This window comes from Oncorhynchus tshawytscha, linkage group LG07, assembly GCF_018296145.1.
Source record: "Oncorhynchus tshawytscha isolate Ot180627B linkage group LG07, Otsh_v2.0, whole genome shotgun sequence".
Classification (NCBI taxonomy): domain Eukaryota; kingdom Metazoa; phylum Chordata; class Actinopteri; order Salmoniformes; family Salmonidae; genus Oncorhynchus; species Oncorhynchus tshawytscha.
In genome coordinates, this window is record NC_056435.1 from 68,417,966 (window position 1) to 68,444,854 (window position 26,889).

The following is a 26,889-nucleotide window of genomic DNA, read 5'->3' on the forward strand; positions in this document are numbered from 1 at the left end:
TGATAGACCTGGACCCTGATAGATCTGGGCCCTGACAGACCTGGGACCTGACAGACCTGGGTCCTGACAGACCTGGACCCTGATAGACCTGGGCCCTGATAGACCTGGGACCTGACAGACCTGGGCCCTGACAGACCTGGGACCTGACAGACCTGGGCCCTGACAGACCTGGACCCTGATAGACCTGGGCCCTGACAGACCTGGGCCCTGACAGACCTGGACCCTGACAGACCTGGGCCCTGACAGACCTGGACCCTGATAGACCTGGGCCCTGATAGACCTGGGACCTGACTGAAAATCTCAGTAAGACAAATATCACAGTGTTCAAAAAAGATCCAATGTTTCAGTCACCCATTATACTTTCTGTCATGTTTCAGTCACCCATTATACTTTCTGTCATGTTTCAGTCACCCATTATACTTTCTGTCATGTTTCAGTCACCCATTATACTTTCTGTCATGTTTCAGTCACCCATTATACTTTCTGTCATGTTTCAGTCACCCATTATACTTTCTGTCATGTTTCAGTCACCCATTATACTTTCTGTCATGTTTCAGTCACCCATTATACTTTCTTCCATGTTTCAGTCACCCATTATACTTTCTGTCATGTTTCAGTCACCCATTATACTTTCTGTCATGTTTCAGTCACCCATTATACTTTCTGTCATGTTTCAGTCACCCATTATACTTTCTTCCATGTTTCAGTCACCCATTATACTTTCTGTCATGTTTCAGTCACCCATTATATTTTCTGTCATGTTTCAGTCACCCATTATACTTTCTGTCATGTTTCAGTGTCTTTCCATTTCACTTCACCTTCATAGCTTTGCAATCCTGTACCACTTATTATGTTTGAGTGATTTTGTGGGTTTGTGCTGTGTATCGGTTGCCCTTGAGACTAAAATGTTCATGCTTCCTCTTCCTGTCAGCGAAGATGCCGAGGTGCATTATATAGATAGATATAGGAGCGTAGGAAAATATGTGTTTGGTTTCTAGATCTAGATGGAAATAAAGTATTTATGTGGATCCATCACAACCTGACTGTAGAAACCAAGAAGCTGAGATATGGAGGTATATATAGAGGTACAGGACAAAATGTGTTGGGTTTCTCTTTAAGCTATCTACCTAAATGTTAAGTATGTACACTACCGGTCAAAATATTTAGAACACCTACTCATTCAAGGGTTTTTCTTTATTTTTTAAAACTATTTTCTACATTGTAGAATAATAGTGAAGACATCAAAACGATGAAATAGCACATATGGAATCATGTAGTAACCAAAAAAGTGTTAAACAAATCAAAATGTATTTTCTATTTATGCCAAGAGTATGCAAAGCTGTCATCAAGGCAAAGGGTGGCTACTTTGAAGAATCACAAATATAAAATAGATTTTGATTTGTTCAACACTTTTTTGGTTACAACTTGATTCAGTAAGTGTTATTTAGTAGTCCAAAAATAAAGAAAAAGCCTTGAATGAGCAGGTGTTCTAAAACTTTTGACAGGTAGTGTGTGTGTATCCATGGATACTGTATCTCAATTTCAGGTGTGTAAGTACTGCAGGTTTAATAATGTAATCGAAAATATACCATTTAGAAATGGCTTTTATCAAAATCACCTTCCATCATTTGTTTTACTTATGGGCGGTCCCAGGAATCAAACCCACAATCGTGTAATTGTAAGCACCGTGTCTTACCAGCTGAGCTACAGAGGACCGTGTTACTACAGTATGTAATCTGGAGAACTTACCTCTTCTCGTATTTTCTTCACCGTCTCTCCTTTCTGTGGAGTGGAAAGAAACTTTTAGACACATTCAACAGGTTTTGTTTTAAGTTCTGTCCTTCACTCCTTCAAACTTCTCATTATTATTCAATGAGTTTGATGTGGTTAAATTATAAGTCCAACATATTTCAGACATACAACAGAATCCTTACTGTGACACACACGATGGGAGGTTTGGTTTTTAGAAGTGAGTTCGGTAAACACTGCATTTCAATGTGTCCTTCATTGTCTTTTTATCTGACTTGGCTATTATGGAGGAATCCTAAAAGGAATATCAGATCCAGAGCAATAAGGCTTGTGCATGAATGTGTCTCTTGGGGAGCATTATGTTCCTGTTGAGGGACCATAGATTGGTCGGTGGAGGAACCAATAACCCCTGAATGACTTTAACACAGAGTGAGAGAGAGAGAGAGAGAGAGAGAGAGAGAGAGAGAGAGAGAGACAGAGAGAGAGAGAGAGAGAGAGAGAAAGAAAGAGAGAGACAGAGAGAGAGAAGGAGAGAGCGACACAGAGAGAGAGAGAGCGAGAGAGAGATATATAGAGAGAGAGAGATAAAGAGAGAGATACAGAGAGACAGAGAGAGAGAGAGAGATACAGAGAGACACACACAGAGAGAGAGAGAGAGAGAGTTGTTCCTTTTGAGGGACCATAGATTGGTGTGGAGGAGGTGGAACCAATCACGTAAATAATCCAGTATCCAGCTGCTACAACATGGCAAACTGGTATTCTGTAAAATATGCAATCTGTGATATGTTGGCCTATAGACATTTTGGACATACAAAAATATTATGTGTATTGAACAACCATGTTTTATAAGTTTAGTACACCTGTCAATCATCAATATAAATATAAAGCAAACCTAGTGGTGTGGTTGTCAGTGTGCTGTTTTTGGCTTTTAAATCACAGTGGAGGTAAAACAACTACAGTAGAGTACACATCCATCCACTCTGAGCACCTGATTGCTTTTGATGGTCTGACTGGTTTGGACTGTTCTAGATGGAATAGGACTGCCCCTGACAGCTCTATATGGAATAGGACTGCTCCTGACCGCTCTAGATGGAATAGGACTGCTCCTGACTGTTCAAGACCGAATAGGACTGCTCCTGACTGTTCTAGATGGAATAGGACTGCCCCTGACAGCTCTATATGGAATAGGACTGCTCCTGACCGCTCTATATGGAATAGGACTGCTCCTGACTGTTCTATATGGAATAGGACTGCTCCTGACTGTTCTATATGGAATAGGACTGCTCCTGACTGTTCTAGATGGAATAGGACTGCCCCTGACAGCTCTATATGGAATAGGACTGCTCCTGACCGCTCTATATGGAATAGGACTGCTCCTGACTGTTCTATATGGAATAGGACTGCCCCTGACAGCTCTATATGGAATAGGACTGCTCCTGACCGCTCTATATGGAATAGGACTGCTCCTGACTGTTCTATATGGAATAGGACTGCCCCTGACCGCTCTATATGGAATAGGACTGCTCCTGACCGCTCTATATGGAATAGGACTGCTCCTGACTGTTCTAGATGGAATAGGACTGCCCCTGACAGCTCTATATGGAATAGGACTGCTCCTGACCGCTCTATATGGAATAGTACTGCTCCTGACTGTTCTAGATGGAATAGGACTGCCCCTGACAGCTCTATATGGAATAGGACTGCTCCTGACCGCTCTATATGGAATAGTACTGCTCCTGACTGTTCTAGATGGAATAGGACTGCCCCTGACAGCTCTATATGGAATAGGACTGCTCCTGACCGCTCTATATGGAATAGGACTGCTCCTGACTGTTCTATATGGAATAGGACTGCCCCTGACCGCTCTATATCGAATAGGACTGCTCCTGACCGCTCTATATGGAATAGGACTGCTCCTGACCGCTCTATATGGAATAGGACTGCTCCTGACTGTTCTATATGGAATAGGACTGCCCCTGACAGCTCTATATGGAATAGGACTGCTCCTGACCGCTCTATATGGAATAGGACTGCTCCTGACTGTTCAAGACCGAATAGGACTGCTCTTGACCGTTCAAGACGGAATATGACTGCTCCTGACTGTTCTAGATGGAATAGGACTGCTCCTGACTGCTCTAGATGGAATAGGACTGCTCCTGACTGTTCTAGATGGAATAGGACTGCTCCTGACTATTCTAGATGGAATAGGACTGCTCATGACCGCTCTAGACGGAATAGGACTACTCCAGACTGTTCTAGATGGAATAGGACTGCTCCTGACAGTTCTAGATGGAATAGGATTGCTCCTGATTATTCTAGATGGAAGAGGACTGCTCCTGATTGCTCTAGATGGAATAGGACTGCTCCTGACAGCTCTATATGGAATAGGACTGCTCCTGATTATTCTAGATGGAATAGGACTGGTCTTGACCACTCTAGATGAAATAGGACTGCTCCTGACTGCTCTAGACGGAATAAGACTGCTCCTGACTGTCCTAGATGGAATAGAACTGCTCCCGATTGTTCTAGATGGAATAGGACTGCTCCTGACTGTTCTATATGGGATATGACTGCTCCTGACTGTTCTAGACAGGACTGCTCAATGACAATTCTAGATGGAATAGGACTGCTCCTGACTGCTCTAGATGGAATATGACTGCTCCTGACTGTTCTAGGTGGAATAGGACTGCTCCTGACTGCTCAAGATGGAACAGGATTGTTCCTAGCTGTTCTAGATAGAGTAGGACTGCTCCTGACCGCTCTAGATGGAATAGGACTGCTCCTGACAGCTCTAGATGGAATAGGACTGCTCCTGACTGTTCTAGGTGGAAAAGGACTGCTCCTGACTGTTTCAGACGGAATAGGACTGCTCCTGACTGTTCTAGATGGAATAGGACTGCTCTTGACCGTTCTAGAAGGAAGAGGACTGCTCCTGACTGCTTTAGATGGAATAGGACTGCTCCTGACAGCTCTATATGGAATAGGACTGCTCCTGACAGCTCTATATGGAATAGGACTGCTCCTGACCGCTCTATATGGAATAGGACTGCTCCTGACTGTTCTATATGGAATAGGACTGCCCCTGACAGCTCTATATGGAATAGGACTGCTCCTGACCGCTCTAGATGGAATAGGACTGCTCCTGACTGTTCAAGACCGAATAGGACTGCTCCTGACTGTTCAAGACCGAATAGTACTGCTCCTGACCGTTCAAGACCGAATAGGACTGCTCCTGACTGTTCAAGACGGAATATGACTGCTCCTGACTGTTCTAGATGGAATAGGACTGCTCCTGACTGCTCTAGATGGAATAGGACTGCTCCTGACTGTTCTAGATGGAATAGGACTGCTCCTGACTATTCTAGATGGAATAGGACTGCTCATGACCGCTCTAGACGGAATAGGACTACTCCAGACTGTTCTAGATGGAATAGGACTGCTCCTGACAGTTCTAGATGGAATAGGATTGCTCCTGATTATTCTAGATGGAAGAGGACTGCTCCTGATTGCTCTAGATGGAATAGGACTGCTCCTGACTGTTCTAGACGGAATAGGACTGCTCCTGACTATTCTAGATGGAATAGGACTGGTCTTGACCACTCTAGATGAAATAGGACTGCTCCTGACTGCTCTAGACGGAATAAGACTGCTCCTGACTGTCCTAGATGGAATAGAACTGCTCCCGATTGTTCTAGATGGAATAGGACTGCTCCTGACTGTTCTATATGGGATATGACTGCTCCTGACTGTTCTAGACAGGACTGCTCAATGACAATTCTAGATGGAATAGGACTGCTCCTGACTGCTCTAGATGGAATATGACTGCTCCTGACTGTTCTAGGTGGAATAGGACTGCTCCTGACTGCTCAAGATGGAACAGGATTGTTCCTAGCTGTTCTAGATAGAGTAGGACTGCTCCTGACCGCTCTAGATGGAATAGGACTGCTCCTGACAGCTCTAGATGGAATAGGACTGCTCCTGACTGTTCTAGGTGGAAAAGGACTGCTCCTGACTGTTTCAGACGGAATAGGACTGCTCCTGACTGTTCTAGATGGAATAGGACTGCTCTTGACCGTTCTAGAAGGAAGAGGACTGCTCCTGACAGCTCTATATGGAATAGGACTGCTCCTGACAGCTCTATATGGAATAGGACTGCTCCTGACCGCTCTAGATGGAATAGGACTGCTCCTGTAGTTCTAGATGGAATAGGACTGCTCCTGACTATTCTAGATGGAATAGGACTTTTCCTCACTATTCTAGACGGAATATGACTGCTCTTGACTGTTCTAGACGGAATAGGACTGCTGCTGACTATTCTAGATAGAATACGACTGCTCCTGACTATTAAAGGCGGAATAGGACTGCTCCTGACAATTGTAGAAGGAATAGGACTGCTCCTGACTGCTCTAGAAGTAAAATGACTGCTCCTGACTGTTCTAGTTGGAATAGGACTTCTCCTGACCGCTCTAAATGGAATAGGACTGCTCGTGACCGCTCTAGATGGAATAGGACTGCTCTTGACCGCTTTAGATAGAATAGGACAGCTCCTGACTAGTCTAAATGGAATAGGAACGCTTCTGACTGCTCAAGATGGAATATGATTGTTCCTGACTGTTCAAGATGGAGTAGGACTCCTCCTGACCTCTCTAGATGGAATAGGACTGCTCCTGACTGCTTTAGATGGAATAAGACTGCTCCTGACCACTCTAGATGGAGTAGGACTGCTCCTGGCAGCTCTAGATGGAGTAGGACTGCTCCTGACCGCTCTGGATGGAGTAGGACTGCTCCTGACCACTCTAGATGGAATAGGATTGTTCTTAACTGCTCTAGATGGAATAGGACTGCTCCTGACCATTCTAGATGGAATAGGACTGCTCCTGACTATTTTAGATGGAATAGGACTGCTCCTGACTATTCTATATGGAATAGGATTGCTCCTGACTATTCTAGATGGAATAGGATTGCTCCTGACTATTCTAGATGGAATAGGACTGCTCCTGACCCTTCTAGATGGAATAGGACTACTCCTGACCACTCTAGATGGAATAGGACTATTCCTGACCGCTCAAGATGGAATAGGATTGTTCTTAACTGCTCTAGATGGAATAGGACTACTCCTGAGTGCTGTTGATGGAACAGGACTGCTCCTGACTGTTCTATATGGAATAGGACTGCTCCTGATTGCTCTAGATGGAATAGTACTGCTCCGGATTGCTCTATATGGAATAGGACTGCTCCTGATTGCTCTAGATGGAATAGGACTGCTCCTGACAGCTCTATATGGAATAGGACTGCTCCTGATTGCTCCAGATGGAATATGACTGCTCCTGATTGCTCTAGATGGAATAGGACTGCTCCTGATTGCTCTAGATGGAGTAGGACTGCTCCTGATTGCTCTAGATGGAATAGGACTGCTCCTGATTGCTCTAGATGGAATAGGACTGCTCCTGATTGCTCTAGATGGAATAGGACTGCTCCTGCTCCTGAATCTGTGTGTGTCCATCTGATTGTGTGTGTGTGTGTGTGTGTGTGTGTAGGACTGCTCCTGATCTCTAGATGGAATAGGACTGCTCCTGATTGCTGTAGATGGAATAGGACCGCTCCTGACTGCTTTAGATGGAATAAGACTGCTCCTGACTGCTCTAGATGGAGTAGGACAGCTCCTGACTGCTTCAGATGGAATAAGACTTCTCCTGACCGCTCTAAATGGAATAGGACTGCTCCTGGCAGCTCAAGATGGAGTAGGACTACTCCTCACCGCTCTAGATGGAGTAGGACTGCTCCTGACTGCTCTAGATGGAATAGGACTGCTCCTGACCACTCTAGATGGAATAGGATTGTTCGTAACTGCTCTAGATGGTATAGGATTGTTCTTAACTGCTCTAGATGGAATAGGACTGCTCCTGACCATTCTAGACGGAATAGGACTGCTCCTGACTATTCTAGATGGAATAGGACTGCTCCTGACTATTCTATATGGAATAGGACTGCTGCTGACAATTCTAGAAGGAATAGGACTGCTCCTGACTGCTCTAGAAGTAAAATGACTGCTCCTGACTGTTCTAGTTGGAATAGGACTGCTCCTGACCTCTCTAAATGGAATAGGACTGCTCGTGACCGCTCTAGATGGAATAGGACTGCTCTTGACCGCTTTAGATAGAATAGGACAGCTCCTGACTAGTCTAGATGGAATAGGACTGCTCCTGGCAGCTCTAGATGGAGTAGGACTGCTCCTGACCGCTCTGGATGGAGTAGGACTGCTCCTGACCACTCTAGATGGAATAGGACTGCTCCTGACTATTTTAGATGGAATAGGACTGCTCCTGACTATTCTATATGGAATAGGATTGATCCTGACTATTCTAGATGGAATATGACTGCTCCTGACCCTTCTAGATGGAATAGGACTGCTCCTGACCGCTCTAGATGGAATAGGACTATTCCTGACCGCTCAAGATGGAATAGGATTGTTCTTAACTACTCTAGATGGAATAGTACTGCTCCTGATTGCTCTATATGGAATAGGACTGCTCCTGATTGCTCTAGATGGAATAGGACTGCTCCTCACCGCTCTAGATGGAGTAGGACTGCTCCTGACCGCTTTAGATAGAATAGGACAGCTCCTGACTAGTCTAGATGGAATAGGAACGCTTCTGACTGCTCAAGATGGAATATGATTGTTCCTGACTGTTCAAGATGGAGTAGGACTCCTCTTGACCTCTCTAGATGGAATAGGACTGCTCCTGACCTCTCTAGATGGAATAGGACAGCTCCTGACTGCTTTAGATGGAATAGGACGGCTCCTGACCGCTCTAGATGGAATAAGACTGCTCCTGGCAGCTCTAGATGGAGTAGGACTGCTCCTGACCGCTCTGGATGGAATAGGATTGTTCTTAACTGCTCTAGATGGAATAGGACTGCTCCTGATTGCTCTAGATGGAATAGGACTGCTCCTGACAGCTCTATATGGAATAGGACTGCTCCTGATTGCTCTAGATGGAATAGTACTGCTCCTGATTGCTCTAGATGGAATAGGACTGCTCCTGACAGCTCTATATGGAATAGGACTGCTCCTGATTGCTCTAGATGGAATAGGACTGCTCCTGATTGCTCTAGATGGAATAGGACTGCTCCTGATTGCTCTAGATGGAATAGGACTGCTCCTGATTGCTCTAGATGGAATAGGACTGCTCCTGATTGCTCTAGATGGAATAGGACTGCTCCTGCTCCTGAATCTGTGTGTGTCCATCTGATTGTGTGTGTGTGTGTGTGTGTGTGTAGGACTGCTCCTGATCTCTCTAGATTGAATAGGACTGCTCCTGATTGCTCTAGATGGAATAGGACAGCTCCTGACTGCTTTAGATGGAATAAGACTGCTCCTGACCATTCTAGACGGAATAGGACTGCTCCTGACTATTCTAGATGGAATAGGACTGCTCCTGACTATTCTATATGGAATAGGATTGCTCGTGACTATTCTAGATGGAATAGGATTGCTCCTGACTATTCTAGATGGAATAGGACTGCTCCTGACCATTCTAGATGGAATAGGACTGCCCCTGACCATTCTAGATGGAATAGGACTGCTCCTGACTGTTCTAGATGAAATAGGACTGCTCCTGACTGTTCTATATGGAATAGGACTGCTCCTGACCATTCTAGACTGAATAGGACTGCTCCTGACCGCTCTAGATGGAATAGGACTGCTCCTGACCGCTCTAGATGGAATAGGACTGCTCCTGACAGCTCAATATGGAATAAGACTGCTCCTCATTGCTCTAGATGGAATAGGACTGCTCCTGATTGCTCTAGATGGAATAGGACTGCTCCTGCTCCTGTATCTGTGTGTGTCCATCTGATTGTGTGTGTGTGTGTGTGTCCATCTGTATGTGTGTGTGTGTGTGTGTGTGTGTGTGTGTGTGTGTGTGTGTGTGTACCTGTGTGTACCTGTGTGCGTGTCTTCGTGCGTGTCTGTCTGTGTCTGTGTGCTTGTCTGTATGTGTGTCTATGTGCGTGTCTGTGTGTGCGTCTGTGTGTGCGTGTCTGTGTGTGCGTGTTCGTGTGTGTGTGTGTCTGTGTGTGCGTGTCTGTGTGTGTATGTGCGTGTGCGCGTGTGTGTGTGTGTGTCTGTGTGTGCGTGTGTGTGTGTGTGTGTGTGTGTGTGTGTGCGTGCGTGTGTGTGTGTGTGTGTGTGTCAGAGTTATTTTAGCAGCATTGTAATGCCTGAGCCAGACCAGCTCTAATGTCTGCAGGCAGGCAGGCCGGTTCTACTGTTCTACTGTTCTACTCTTCCACTGTTCTGCTGTTCTACTGTTCCACTGTTCCACTGTTCTACTGTTCTATTGTGGATCTGGACTCCGTCTCCTTCTATAGTACAGTACGTGGAGAACTAGCTAGATGAAATGACTGGCTCAGGTGTATTGTCAGCAGGTTTGCTGGAGGTCAGCCCTCAGGATAAGCTCTGATGTCTGATATCTACAGGGCCCTCTCTCTGTGTGTGTGTGTGTGTGTGTGTGTGTGTGTGTGCGTGTGTGTGTGTGTGTGTGTGTGTTAGAGAAGTGTATTAGCAGCAGGTTAGCTGGATGTCAGCCCTCAGGACAAGCTCTGATGTCTGCATTGGCTCTGCTGGGTAGTGCTGGGTAGAGCCAAGGACACACAGCCACTGTGTGTCCAGTACACTGCCTGGTTGCATGTCTGTGAGTTACTGTACACTGCCTGGCTGTATGCCTGTGAGTTACAGTACACTGCCTGGTTGTATGCCTGTGAGTTACAGTACACTGCCTGGCTGTATGCTTGTGTGTTACAGGACACTGCCTGGCTGCATGCCTGTGTGTTACAGTACACAGCCTGGTTGTATGCCTGTGAGTTACAGTACACTGCCTGGCTGCATGCCTGTGTGTTACAGTACACAGCCTGGTTGTATGCCTGTGAGTTACAGTACACTGCCTGGTTGTATGCCTGTGAGTACGCCACAGGGTTGAGTGTAGTGTGCAGTCATCAACCTTTAACGTTGTTCTCACTGTTCAGGACCACACAGAAGATCAAGCCTGAAGGCGTTTGTCTGTCACTTAATAACAGAGTACTGTACCTTTTCTTTGTGGCTCCTCATGATCACTGGAGTCTCTAGTATCTAGATTACAAGTACAACTTGATGTTGACGCAGGAGCCAGACATCATACTAATATAATATAATTCCTCCTCAAATGTATTTAAAAATATACTATGTTAAGAAAGAGGAGATGCTACTGAACAGCACCTGCGAGAGCTGTTATAGGAACTGATTACTACTGAACAGCACCTGACAGAGCTGTTATAGGAACTGACTACTACTGAATATGACCTGATGGAAACAACAACCTCACCCAGGAACTCTGTATGTCTAGTCAGTCTACACCAGAGCCTTATATTTGGATAATCAATATTAAGGATCTGGTCTATACGATTGTGCCAACCGATTCACAGACCACAGGGATGATGACATAGGGGGAGGGGGAGGGAGGGAGAGAGTGAGAGAAAGGAGAGGGAGAGGGGAAAGAGAGAGAGAGAGAGGATGAGGGAGAGGATGAGAGAGAGAGAGTGTGTGAGAGAGAGAGAGACAGAGACAGAGACAGAGACAGAGACAGATAGACAGACAGCTAATTGGAGGGGTGAGAGAAAGAGAGAAAGAGACAGAGAATTGGAGGGGTGAGAGAAAGAGAGAAACAAACAGAGAATTGGAGGGGTGAGAGACAGAGAGAAACAGAGAGAGAGAGAGAGAGACAGAGAACAGAGAGACAGAGACAGAGAGGGTGAGAGACAGAGAGATACAGAGAGAGAGAGAGAGACAGAGACAGACAGAAACGTCTGTAGAGAGAATTGAGGGGAGAGAGAGAAGAGAAACAGAGAGAGACAGAGAGAGAGAGAGACAGAGAGAGAGAGAGAGAGAGAGGAGACAGAGAGATACAGAGAAGAGAGAGAGACAGAGAGAGAGAGACAGAGAGATACAGAGAGAGACAGAGATACAGAGAGAGAGAGAGAGAGAGAGACAGAGAGAGAGAGAGAGAGAGAGACAGAGATACAGAGAGAGACAGAGAGATACAGAGAGATACATAGAGAGAGACAGAGAGATACAGAGAGAGAGAGACAGAGAGATACAGAGAGATACATAGAGAGAGACAGAGAGATACATAGAGAGAGAGACAGAGAGAGACAGAGAGATACATAGAGAGAGAGAGAGAGAGAGAGACAGACAGAGAGAGACAGAGAGAGACAGAGAGATACAGAGAGAGAGACAGAGAGAGACAGACAGAGAGAGACAGAGAGAGACAGAGAGAGACAGAGAGAGAGAGAGAGATACAGAAAGAGACAGAGAGATACAGAGAGATACAGAGAGAGACAGAGAGAGATAGAGACAGAGACAGAGAGATACAGAGAGATACAGAAAGAGACAGAGAGAGATAGAGACAGAGACAGAGAGAGACAGAGAGAGACAGAAAGAGAATGGCTGCGTCTCACCTTTCCGATGATGCTGCCAACTTCCTGCAAAAAAGGAAAGAAAGGAAAATGTCACTATTTTGATTTAATCCTGTCAGGAGTCATCTAGTGGTCAAGTTGCTCTCTGGGGTGGTAGACCACTATAACACTACACCACCATACCACCTAAGACAGCCACTAGACCCACCTAGACAGCCACTAGACCACCCCAGAAAGTCACTAGACCCCCCTAGACAGCCACTAGACAACCCCAGAAAGTCACTAGACCCCCTAGACAGCCACTAGACCACCCCAGACAGCCAGTAGACGACTAGACCACCCCAAACAGTCACCAGACCACTAGACCACTATACCACTAGACCACCCCAGACAGTCACTAGACCCCCTAGACAGCCATTAGACCACCCCAGACAGCCACTATACCACCCCAGACAGTCACTAGACCCCCTAAACAGCCACTAGACCACTAGACCACCCCAGACAGCCACTAGACCACTAGACCACCCCAGACCGCCACTAGACCACTAGACCACCCCAGACAGCAACTAGACCACTAGACCACCCCAGACAGCCACTAGACCACTAGACCATCCCAGACAGCAACTAGACCACTAGACCACCCCAGCCAGCCACTAGACCACTAGACCACCCCAGACAGCCACTAGACCACTAGACCACCAGGCCACCATGCCACCCCAGAAAGCCACTAGACCCCACCAGACAGCCACTAGACCACTACAGACAGCAACTAGACCACACAAGACAGCAACTAGACCACACCAGACAGCCACTAGACCACTATACCACCCCAGACAGCATTAGACCACTAGACCACCCCAGACAGCCACTAGACCACTAGACCAATATACCACCCCAGACAGCCACTAGACCACTAGACCACTATACCACCTCAGACAGCCACTAGACCACTATAACACTATACAACCCCAGACAGTCACCAGACCACTACACCACCCCAGACAGCCACTAGACCACTAGAACACTATACCACTAGAACACTAGAACACTAGACTACCCCAGACAGTCACCAGACCACTAGACCACTAGAACACTAGACTACCCCAGACAACCACTAGAACACTATACCACTATACCACTAGACCACTAGACCACTAGACCACTAGACCACCCCAGACAGTCACCAGACCAATAGACCACCCCAGACAGTCACCAGACCACTAGACCAATAGAACACTAGACCACCCCAGGCAGCCACTAGACCACTAGAGCACTAGAACACTAGACCACTAGAACACTATACAACTAGAACACTATACCACTAGACCACTATACCACTATACCACTAGACCACTAGAACATTATACCACTATACCACTAGACAACTAGAACACTATACCACTATACCACTAGACCACTATACCACTATACCACTAGACCACTAGACCACTATACCACTATACCACTATACCACTAGACCACTACCACTATACCACTATACCAGTATACCACGATACCACTATACTACTGTACCACTATACCACTATACCACTATACCACTATACCACTATATCACTATACCACTATACTAGTATACTACTATACCACTATACTACTATACCACTATACTAATATACCACTATACCACTATACTACTATACCACTATACCACTATACCACTAGACCACTATACCACCCCAGACAGCCACTAGACCACTAGAACACTTCAGACAGCCACAGACCACTAGACCCACTAGACCACCCACCCCAGACAGCCACTAGACCACCCCAGACAGCCACTAGACCAGTAGACCACTCCAGACAGCCACTAGACCATTAGAACACTCCAGACAGCCACTAGACCACTCCAGACAGCCACTAGACCACTAGACAACTAGACCACTCCAGACAGCCACTAGACCACTACAGACAGCCATTAGACCACTAGACCACTCCAGACAGCCACTAGACCATTAGAACACTAGACCACTCCAGACAGCCACTAGACCACTATACCACTATACCACTAGACCACTAGACCACCCCAGACAGTCACCAGACCAATAGACCACCCCAGACAGTCACCAGACCACTAGACCAATAGAACACTAGACCACCCCAGGCAGCCACTAGTCCACTAGAGCACTAGAACACTAGACCACTACAACACTATACAACTATAACACTATACCACTAGACAACTATACCACTATACCACTAGACCACTAGAACATTATACCACTATACCACTAGACCACTATACCACTATACCACCATACCACTAGACCACTAGACCACTATACCACTATACCAGTAGACCACTACACCACTATACCACCATACCACTAGACCACTAGAACACTATACCACTAGACCACTAGAACACTACACCACTATACCACTAGACCACTAGAACACTATACCACTAGACCACTAGAACACTATACCACTATACCACTAGAACACTATAACACTAGAATACTATACCACTATACCACTATACCACTAGACCACTAGACCACTATACCACTATACCAGTAGAACACTATACAACTAGAACACTATACCAGTAGAACACTATACCACTATACCACTATACCACTAGAACACTATACCACTATACCACTATACCACTAGACCACTATACCACTATACCAGTAGAACACTATACAACTAAACCACTAGACCACTAGAATACTATACCACTATACCACTAGAACACTATACCACTATACCAGTAGAACACTATACCACTACACCACTAGACCACTAGAACACTATACCACTATACCACTAGACCACTAGAACACTATACCACTATACCACTAGACCACTATACTACTATACCACTATACCACTATACCACTATACCACTATACTACTATACCACTTTACCACTATACCACTATACCACTATACTACCATACCACTATACCACTATACCACCATACCACTCTACTACTATACCACTAGACCACTATACCACCCCAGACAGTCACCAGACCACTAGACCACCCCAGACAGTCACCAGACCACTAGACCACTAGACCACCCCAGGTAGCCACTAGACCACTAGACCACCCCAGACAGTCACCAGACCACTACACCACCCCAGATAGCCACTAGACCACTAGACCACTAGAACACTAGACCACCCCAGACAGTCACCAGACCACTAGACCACTATACCACTCCAGACAGCCACTAGACCACTAGAACACTAGACCACCCCAGACAGCCACTAGACCACTAGACCACTATAGCACTATTCCACTAGACCACTATACCACCCCAGACAGCCACTAGACCACCCCAGACAGCCACTAGACCAGTAGACCACTCCAGACAGCCACTAGACCATTAGAACACTCCAGACAGCCACTAGACCACTCCAGACAGCCACTAGACCACTAGACAACTAGACCACTCCAGACAGCCACTAGACCACTAGACAACTAGACCACTCCAGACAGCCACTAGACCACTAGACCACTCCAGACAGCCACTAGACCATTAGAACACTAGACCACTCCAGACAGCCACTATACCACTAGACCACCCCAGACAGCCACTAGACCACCAGAACACTAGAATACACCACTAGACCACCCCAGACAGCCACTAGACCACTAGACCACCCCAGACAGCCACTAGACCAGTAGACCACTCCAGACAGCCACTAGACCAGTAGACCACTCCAGACAGCCACTAGACCACTATCCCACCCCAGACAGCCACTAGACAACTAGACCACTCCAGACAGCGACTAGACCACTAGACCACCCCAGACAGCCACTAGACCACTGGACAACTAGACCTCTCCAGACAGCCACTAGACCACTATGCCACCCCAGACAGCCACTAGACCATTAGAACACTAGACCACCCCAGACAACCACTAGACCACTAAACCACTAGAACACTAGAACACTAGACCACTAGAACACTAGACCATTAGACCACTAGACCACCCCAGACAGCCACAAGACCACTAGACCACTAGAACACTAGAACACTAGACCACTATAACACTAGACCACTAGAACACTAGATCACTCCAGACAATCACTAGACCATTAGAACACTAGATCACTCCAGACAGCCACTAGACCACGAGACCACTAGACCACCCCAGACAGCCACTAGACCACTAGACCACTAGAACACTAGACCACTAGACCACTAGATGACTAGACCACCAGACCACTAGACCACTAGATGACTAGACCACTAGACCACTAGACCACCCCAGACACACTAGACCACCAGACCACTAGACCACTAGACCACTAGAGCACTAGACCACTAGACCACCAGACCAGACCACTAGACCACCAGACCACTAGAACCTAGACCACTAGAACACTAGACCACTAGATGAGTAGACCACTAGACCACCAGACCACTAGAACACTAGACCACTAGATGACTAGACCACTAGACCACTAGAGCACTAGACCACTAGACCACCAGACCACCAGACCACTAGACCACTAGACCACTAGAACACTAGACCACTAGAACACTAGACCACTAGATGACTAGACCACTAAACCACTAGATGACTAGACCACTAGATGACTAGACCACTAGACCACTAGATAACTAGACCACTAGACCACTAGACCACTAGATGACTAGACCAAGTCGACCCCTGGCCACGTGTGTGTCATCATCTAAGGCAAGCAGACAGACCTACCTTTCCGTGCATGAGGAGCCGTAGCGTGAGGGTGACGTTCATGCCCCCCTCTCCAAAGTCCTGTTCACAGTTCATGTTGATGTGAGACTGACACAAGGAGACGCATGAAAGATGCTCTGCAGACAGACAGACTCTCAGGGTGAAGGGAGAGGTTCTCTCTCTCCTCACAGCTCTCTGTAGGAAAACACAGGAAGTACAACACTTTGTTAGTATTGATTATAGTGATTATTGATTATTGATTTTTCTTTTGAGTTATCCCAGAAAACTTAACAATTTTCTAATTTTCCAAAACGGAAATGTATCACAGGTTGTTAGACAAACAGGTCACTGTCAGAGAAACAGGTCACTGTCAGAGAAACAGGTCACTGTCAGAGAAACAGGTCACTGTCAGAGAAACAGGTCGTTGTCAGAGAAACAGGTCGTTGTTAGAGAAACAGGTCACTGTCAGAAAAACAGGTCACTGTCAGAGAAACAGGTCACTGTCAGAGAAACAGGTCACTGTCAGAGAAACAGGTCGCTGTTAGAGAAACAGGTCACTGTCAGAGAAACAGGTCGTTGTTAGAGAAACAGGTCACTGTCAGAGAAACAGGTCACTATCAGAGAAACAGGTCACAGTCAGAGAAACAGGTCACTGTCAGAGAAGCAAGTCGTTGTTAGAGAAACAGGTCACTGTCAGAGAAACAGGTTGTTGTTAGAGAAACAGGTCACTGTCAGAGAAACAGGTCACTGTCAGAGAAACAGGTCATTGTCAGAGAAACAGGTTGTTGTTAGAGAAACAGGTCGTTGTTAGAGAAACAGGTCACTGTCAGAGAAACAGGTCACTATCAGAGAAACAGGTCACAGTCAGAGAAACAGGTCACTGTCAGACAAACAGGTCACTGTCAGAGAAACAGGTAATTGTCAGAGAAACAGGTCATTGTCAGAGAAACAGGTTGTTGTTAGAGAAACAGGTCGTTGTTAGAGAAACAGGTCACTGTCAGAGAAACAGGTCACTATCAGAGAAACAGGTCACAGTCAGAGAAACAGGTCACTGTCAGAGAAGCAAGTCGTTGTTAGAGAAACAGGTCACTGTCAGAGAAACAGGTTGTTGTTAGAGAAACAGGTCACTGTCAGAGAAACAGGTCACTGTCAGAGAAACAGGTCGTGGTTAGAGAAACAGGTCACTGTCAGAGAAACAGGTGTCACTGTCAGAGAAACAGGTCACTGTCAGAGAAACAGGATCCTTGTCAGAGAAACAGGTCGCTGTCAGAGAAACAGGTCACTGTCAGAGAAACAGGTCGTTGTCAGAGAAACAGGTCGCTGTCAGAGAAACAGGTCACTGTCAGAGAAACAGGTCGCTGTCAGAGAAACAGGTTGTTGTTAGAGAAACAGGTCACTGTCAGAGAAACAGGTCACTGTCAGAGAAACAGGTCATTGTCAGAGAAACAGGTTGTTGTTAGAGAAACAGGTCGTTGTTAGAGAAACAGGTCACTGTCAGAGAAACAGGTCGTTGTTAGAGCAACAGGTCACTGTCAGAGAAACAGGTCACTGTCAGAGAAACAGGTCGTTGTCAGAGAAACAGGTCGCTGTCAGAGAAACAGGTCGCTGTCAGAGAAACAGGTCACTGTCAGAGAAACAGGTCGCTGTCAGAGAAACAGGTTGTTGTTAGAGAAACAGGTCACTGTCAGAGAAACAGGTCACTGTCAGAGAAACAGGTCGTTGTTAGAGAAACAGCTCACTGTCAGAGAAACAGGTCACTGTCAGAGAAACAGGTCGTTGTTAGAGAAACAGGTCACTGTCAGAAAAACAGGTCACTGTCAGAGAAACAGGTCACTGTCAGAGACTGTCAAGAAACAGGTCACTCACTGTCAGAGAAACAGGTCACTGTCAGAGAAACAGGTGTTGTTAGAGAAACAGGTCACTGTCAGAAAAACAGGTCACTGTCAGAGAAACAGGTCACTGTCAGAGAAACAGGTCACTGTCAGAGAAACAGGTCGCTGTTAGAGAAACAGGTCACTGTCAGAGAAACAGGTCGTTGTTAGAGAAACAGGTCACTGTCAGAGAAACAGGTCACTGTCAGAGAAACAGGTCAATGTCAGAGAAACAGGTCACTGTCAGAGAAACAGGTCGCTGTTAGAGAAACAGGTCACTGTCAGAGAAACAGGTCGTTGTTAGAGAAACAGGTCACTGTCAGAGAAACAGGTCACTGTCAGAGAAACAGGTCAATGTCAGAGAAACAGGTCACTGTCAGAGAAACAGGTCACTGTCAGAGAAACAGGTCAATGTCAGAGAAACAGGTCACTGTCAGAGAAACAGGTCGCTGTTAGAAAAACAGGTCGCTGTTAGAGAAACAGGTTGTTGTTAACAACACAGTTTAGCTCATTGTAACCAGGGTCTTATCTTTTCAAACTCTTCTACATAACGACGGGGACAACGAACAAGAAACACAATGTGTAAAAAAAGGCCATGCCTGTGCATGTGGTTTCCCCCACAGTCCCGTTAGGGTGATTTATCCCCTTCTCAGCTCTTCAATCACTGCCAGGTTTCATGGACATGTGGACAAGTGGACTCTGGCCCCTCCCACTGTAGCTCAGAGTGGTTATCATCTTTGGCCAATGAGGACGCCAAGTTTGGCTGGGGACCAAGTTTTCAGTTTGTCTTCTAGAAGTGTTTGTGCCTTGTATTGTTGGTGATAGTTTCTGATGATTGGTCACCATGCTACTGAAACCTTGCTAGCGTTGGTTATCTTGTTAAATATGTAACTTGCCAGCGGTTAGCATTGCTTACCTGTTTAGGTAATGAATACTATCGTCTAAGTAGAGAATTGCCAGCTACTGTAAATAATTGCATCTTCGTAGCTGTCATTATGTGCATGCTAATGCTACTCTACGAGTCTGTGTTACGTGGAAGAAAAGGGAAACCAGTGGAAGATGATTCCAGGCGGCCTGGGAGTACTTCCACATACACACTTGATTTATGTCCTATTAGATAAGATCTCTAGCTGGCTGGAGAGAAAAGGTCACAAGTCGTGACTGGCAGCAGTAATTAGTCTCTCTCTCCGCCAAGACGTCGACATCCTATCTGTAGCTGTGTGACTATGTGTCTTCAGTGATATGCTATCTAGGCTATGTAGTCTAAGGTTCCAATTGTATAGCTGCATTACAGCTGTTAATATGTACAATCATTTTCCTTTCCTTATAGAACCACAAAGACTTCTTCTAGGATGTGTGTGTGTGTGTGTGTGTGTGTGTGTGTGTGTGTGTGTGTGTGTGTGTGTGTGTGTGTGTGTGTGAGAGTGTGTGTGTGTGTCTGTGCGTGTGTGTGTGTGTGTGTGTGTGTCTGTGTCTGTGTGTCTCTGTGTGTGTGTGTGTGTGTGTGTGTGTGTGTGTGTGTGTGTGTGTGTGTGTGTGTGTGTGTGTGTGTGTGTGTGTGTGTGTGAGAGAGTGTGTGTGAGAGTTTGTGTGTGTGTGTGTGTGACAGCCTGTAGCAAGTCAGAACCTTAACAATCAATTAAAATGTTAAATCTAATTTTATTTGTCACAATGCGCCGAAATACAACAAGGTGTAGACCTTACAGTGAAATGTTTACTCACAAGCCCTTAACCAGCAGGTGTAGACCTTACAGTGAAATGTTTACTTTACAAGCCCTTAACCAACAGGTGTAGACCTTACAGTGAAATGCTTACTCACAAGCCCTTAACCAACAGGTGTAGACCTTACAGTGAAATGTTTACTTACAAGCCCTTAACCAACAGGTGTAGACCTTACAGTGAAATGCTTACTCACAAGCCCTTAACCAACAGGTGTAGACCTTACAGTGAAATGCTTACTTACAAGCCCTTAACCAACAGGTGTAGACGTTACAGTGAAATGCTTACTTACAAGCCCTTAACCAACAGGTGTAGACCTTACAGTGAAATGCTTACTCACAAGCCCTTAACCAACAGGTGTAGACCTTACAGTGAAATGCTTACTTACAAGCCCTTAACCAACAGGTGTAGACCTTACAGTGAAATGCTTACTTTACAAGCCCTTAACCAACAGGTGTAGACCTTACAGTGAAATGCTTACTTACAAGCCCTTAACCAACAGGTGTAGACCTTACAGTGAAATGCTTACTCACAAGCCCTTAACCAACAGGTGTAGACCTTACAGTGAAATGCTTACTCACAAGCCCTTAACCAACAGGTGTAGACCTTACAGTGAAATGCTTACTCACAAGCCCTTAACCAACAGGTGTAGACCTTACAGTGAAATGCTTACTCACAAGCCCTTAACCAACAGGTGTAGACCTTACAGTGAAATGCTTACTTACAAACCCTTAAAACCAACAATGCTTTAAGAAGTATTAAGAAGTAAAAAATTTAAAATAAAAGTAACATATAATTAAAGAGCAGCAAGTAAAATAATAATAGTGAGGCTATATACAGGGGGGTACCGGTACAGAGTCAATGTGGAGGCTATATACAGGGGGTACCGGTACAGAGTCAATGTGGATGTAACGGTTTTCCTGTGGTGAAGGAGAAGCGGACCAAAATGCGACGTGATTATATTGATTCATGTTTAATAACAAAAAGGATAAACACGAACACTAAAAAACAACAAACGTGGAAAACCAAAACAGTCCTATCTGGTGCAAAACACAGAGACAGGAACAATCACCCACAAACACACAGTGACACCCAGGCTACCTAAGTATGATTCTCAATCAGAGACAACTAATGACACCTGCCTCTGATTGAGAACCATACTAGAGCAGCATAGAAATACCCAAATCATAGAAAAACAAACATAGACTGCCCACCCCAACTCAGCCCTGACCAGACTAAATAATAACAAAACAAAGGAAATAAAGGTCAGAACGTGACAGTCACCTCCCCCAAAGGAGGCTACTCCAGCCGCAAAACCTTAACCTATAGGGGAGGTCTGGGTTTGTCCTGTTGTGAAGGCTCTGAAGCGGACCCCCAAACCATTGTCTTTGTCCGATTATATTGTCCGCCTCCATGGCTTTAATAATGGCCACCCCTCTCAAATCCCACTGGACAGAGGGGCAGTTCGGGACAGAGGGGCAGCTCGGGACAGAGGGGCGGAAGCTCTGGACAGAGGGGCAGCTCGGGACAGAGGGCGGAAGCTCTGGACAGAGGGGCAGAAGCTCTGGACCGAGGGGCAGCTCGGGACAAACAGGCCTCTGCCTCTGATTGAGAACCATACTAGGCCGAAACATAGAAATACCCAAATCATAGAAAAACAAACATAGACTGCCCACCCCAACTCACGCCCTGACCAGACTAAATAATGACAAAACAAAGGAAATAAAGGTCAGAACGTGACAGTGGAGGATATATACAGGGGGTACCGGTACAGAGTCAATGTGGAGGTTATATACAGGGGGTACCGGTACAGAGTCAATGTAGAGGTTATATACAGGGGGTACCGGGACAGAGTCAGTGTGGAGGTTATATACAGGGGGTACCGGTACAGAGTCAATGTAGAGGTTATATACAGGGGGTACCGGGACAGAGTCAATATGGAGGTTATATACAGGGGTACCGGTACAGAGTCAATGTGGAAGCTATATACAGGGGGTACCGGTACAGAGTCAATGTGGAGGTTATATACAGGGGTACCGGTACAGAGTCAATGTGGAGGTTATATACAGGGGGTACCGGTACAGAGTCCATGTGGAGGTTATATACAGGGGGTACCGGTACAGAGTCAATGTGGAGGTTATATACAGGGGTACCGGTACAGAGTCCATGTGGAGGTTATATACAGGGGGTACCGGTACAGAGTCAATGTGGAGGTTATATACAGGGGGTACCGGTATAGAGTCAATGTGGGGTTATATACAGGGGGTACCGGGACAGAGTCAATATGGAGGTTATATACAGGGGTACCGGTACAGAGTCAATGTGGAAGCTATATACAGGGGTACTACAGAGTCAATGTGGAGGTTATATACAGGGGTACCGGTACAGAGTCAATGTGGAGGCTATATACAGGGGTACCGGTACAGAGTCAATGCGGAGGTTATATACAGGGGTACCGGTACAGAGTCAATGTAGAGGTTATATACAGGGGGTACCGGGACAGAGTCAGTGTGGAGGTTATATACAGGGGGTACCGGTACAGAGTCAATGTAGAGGTTATATACAGGGTGTACCGGTACAGAGTCAATGTGTGGGGGCATCGGTTAGTCGAGGTAATTGACGTGATATATACATGTAGGTAGATTTATTAAAGTGACTATGCATAGATAATAACAGAGAGTACCAGCAGTGTAAAAGAGGGGTCTGAGTAGACCTGCTCCCCAAACAGACTCTACTTCAGACCTACTCCCCAAACAGACTCTACTTCAGACCTGCTCCCCAAACAGACTCTACTTCAGACCTGCTCCCCAAACAGACTCTACTTCAGACCTGCTCCCCCAAACAGACTCCCCAAACAGACTCTACTTCAGACCTCTCAGACTCGGCCCATCTACTCCCCCAAACAGACTCTACTTCAGACCTCTCAGACTCGGCCCATCTACTCCCCTAAGAGACTACTTCAGACCTCTCAAACTCGGCCCATCTACTCCCCAAACAGACTCTACTTCAGACCTCTCAGAGTCGGCCCATCTACTCCCCAAACAGACTCTACTTCAGACCTCTCAGACTCGGCCCATCTACTCCCCAAACAGACTCTACTTCAGACCTCTCAGAGTCGGTCCATCTACTCCACTAACAGACTCTACTTCAGACCTCTCAGAGTCGGCCCATCTACTCCCCAAACAGACTCTACTTCAGACCTCTCAGACTCGGCCCATCTACTCCCCAAACAGACTCTACTTCAGACCTCTCAGACTCGGCCCATCTACTCCCCAAACAGACTCTACTTCAGACCTCTCAGACTCGGCCCATCTACTCCCCAAACAGACTCTACTTCAGACCTCTCAGACTCGGCCCATCTACTCCCCAAAAGAGACTCTACCTCAGACCTCTCAGACTCGGCCCATCTACTCCCCTAAGAGACTACTTCAGACCTCTCAGACTCGGCCCATCTACACCCCAAACAGACTCTACTTCAGACCTCTCAGACTCGGCCCATCTGCTCCCCAAACAGACTCTACTTCAGACCTCTCAGACTCGGCCCATCTACTCCCCAAACAGACTCTACTTCAGACCTCTCAGACTCGGCCCATCTACTCCCCTAAGAGACTCTACTTCAGACCTCTCAGACTCGGCCCATCTACTCCCCTAAGAGACTCTACTTCAGGCCTCCCTGGCCAGTGCATTCGCCACTTCCATGGGGGCGTTGGGACTTCCACTATGAGGTGGCCCAGCTGCTTTCCCGACCGATGTCCCTCTATGTCACCCCGGCCGGAGGCACGGAAGTATCCTTCTGCTCTCCAGAGCTCCCCAGCAGATGAAGACAACTCCAGAGTGCACACAGTCCACCACACCCAAGGTCTGTACACCCTCTCAGCCAGAGCCTTGATGAGCCATAGTTTAGGAGACTCCTGGAGCCTCAGTCAGCTTCCACCAGCTCACCCTCAGGAACCTCCCTGCCCCTGGCGCACACTCGCAGTGGATGGAAAATTTTGCCATCTACGTGTACATATATATATATAAGACTGTGCAACACAAAAGATCCAATCAAGACTGTGAACATTAACATGATTGCCAAGTATCAGGAGCTAGCACAGCAAATCAGCACTCTAATTTAAAAAAAACTTAATTGAGAATCTGTCAAAAGCTTAAGTGAGCATTAAATCAGCTTCTAGCTTGAACATGCCAATCGCCTGTAAGACGCTTAAAAGCCTCTGCAGACAGTCATCACATGTCTGTATGTGTCTGTATGACTCATCCTCTTTTGCATCTGTCTGGTGAGAAACATTTAGACACTTAGACGTCCGTCGTCGTGTCTCAGCTGAGATACCGCGGTGTGTCAGTGGAGGCTGGTGAGGGGAGGACGGCTCATAATAACGGAGCAAATTGAACGGCATCAAACACATGGAAAACATGTGTTTGATGTATTTGATACCGTTCCACTGATTCCACTCCAGATATTACCACGAGCCTGTTCTCCACCAATTAAGATACCACCAAGCTCCTGTGGTGTGGTGTGTGTGTGTGTGTGTGTGTGTGTGTGTGTGTGTGTGTGTGTGTGTGTGTGTGTGTGTGTGTGTGTGAGTGTGTGTGTGGTGTTCGTGTGTGTCAGCCTAAGACTGCCTGTCTGCCAGAAGCATGGTTACAGTAATTAGAGACTCAATTGTCACGCCTGAGGAACTGCAGCTGTGGGAGGAGGGAGTGTGTGTGTGTTTGTGTTTACAGGGTAACAATCTGCTGCTGAGAAACACACACACACACACACACACACACACACACACACACACACACACACACACACACACACACACACACACACACACACTTCCCCAAAACACAGTTCTGCTTGAAAGTAGGTCACAAATGTGATGCTAGCTGGCACACAGGACCAAGCCTTGGTCACATGGTGTGAATTAGTATCCTGTTTCTAGGGGTTTATCAGAAATACATGTAGAGTAATTACCCTCTCACCCCTCTCTAATTCTACAGTAGGACCGTTTCTGATTATAGACCAACCCTTTATTTCAGTCACTTTATCCATATCTACATGTACATACCACCTCAAATCAGCCCGACTAACCGGTGCCTGTATATAGCCTCCCTACTGTATATAGCCTCTCTACTGTATATAGCCTCTCTACTGTATATAGCCTCTCTACTGTATATAGCCTCTACTGTATATAGCCTCACTACTGTATATAACCTCTCTACTGTATAAAGCCTCTCTACTGTATATAGCCTCTCTACTGTATATAACCTCTCTACTGTATAAAGCCTCTCTACTGTATATAGCCTCTCTACTGTATATAGCCTCTCTACTGTATATAGCCTCTCTACTGTATATAGCCTCTACTGTATATAGCCTCTCTACTGATATCTTTCACTGTCTTTTCACTGATGTTTTTATTTCTTTACTTACCTATTGTTCACCTAATACCTAAAAAAAAAAAAAAAAAAAAAAAATTCCACTGTTGGTTAGAGCCTGTAAATAAGCATTTCACCGTAAGGTCTACACCTGTTGTATTCAGCGCACGTGACAAAATACCTTTGATTTGTTTTCCTAGTAACAGCCGTAGTAACAGGTCTATTAACATCCCTAGTAACATCCCTAGTAACAGCCCTAGTAACAGTCCTAGTAACAGTCCTAGTAACAGGTCTAATAACATCCCTAGTAACATCCCTAGTAATATCCCTAGTAACATCCCTAGTAACAGCCCTAATAACACCCCTTAGTAACAGCCCTAGTAACATCCCTAGTAACAGACATAGTAACAGCCCTAATAACAGCCCTAGTTACAGCCCTAGTTACAGCCCTAGTAACAGCCCTAATAACAGCCCTAGTTACAGCCTTAGTAACACCATAGTATGAAGGGTAAAGTAGCAATGCCACTGGTATCAACATATATATGGCATCCTCCATCCCTCACCCATTACACTCTCTAAACCATCGCTCCTGCTGCAGCCCACCATTTGCACCATTTGCATAGGACTGTGTTGTTTTCTGTTTGTCCCTGAAGCACAGCGTGCACAGTTCATGTGTCACGCACGGCCGCACAGCCTGCCTGTCAAGGCCTCACAGATCTCCCTTCTCCCCTCCCCTCCCCGCCCCGCCAATCCACTCTCCTCTCATTCTCCTCTCCTCTGGTCTCCCCTCTGCTCTCCCCTCTGCTCTCCTTCCCCCTCCCCACTCTCCTCTCTCTCCCATCTTCTCTCCCCCGCTCCTCTCCTTCCCCCTCCCCGCTCTCCTCTCCTCCCATCTTCTCTCCCCGCTCCTCTCCTTCCCCCTCCCCACTCTCCTCTCCTCCCATCTTCTCTCCCGCTCCTCTCCTTCCCCCTCCCCGCTCTCCTCTCCTCCCATCTTCTCTCCCCGCTCCTCTCCTCCCCCTCCCCGCTCTCCTCTCCTCCCATCTTCTCTCCCCG

General features: G+C 46.4%; 1 protein-coding gene across 2 annotated transcripts in view; it reads right to left on the reverse strand.

The window, feature by feature from the left end:
- pcbp4 (poly(rC) binding protein 4) overlaps positions 1 to 26,889 on the reverse strand; it is a 137,652-nt gene that overhangs the window by 52,406 nt on the left and 58,357 nt on the right. For both annotated transcript variants that reach the window (XM_042324865.1, XM_042324866.1), the window contains exons 2-4: positions 16,901 to 17,074; positions 12,244 to 12,267; positions 1,750 to 1,782 (exon numbers count right to left, since the gene is read on the reverse strand). In XM_042324865.1, coding sequence (XP_042180799.1) covers positions 1,750 to 1,782; positions 12,244 to 12,267; positions 16,901 to 16,975 — 132 coding nt within the window. In that variant the 5' untranslated portion in view covers positions 16,976 to 17,074. The remainder of the gene's footprint in view (positions 1 to 1,749; positions 1,783 to 12,243; positions 12,268 to 16,900; positions 17,075 to 26,889) is intronic.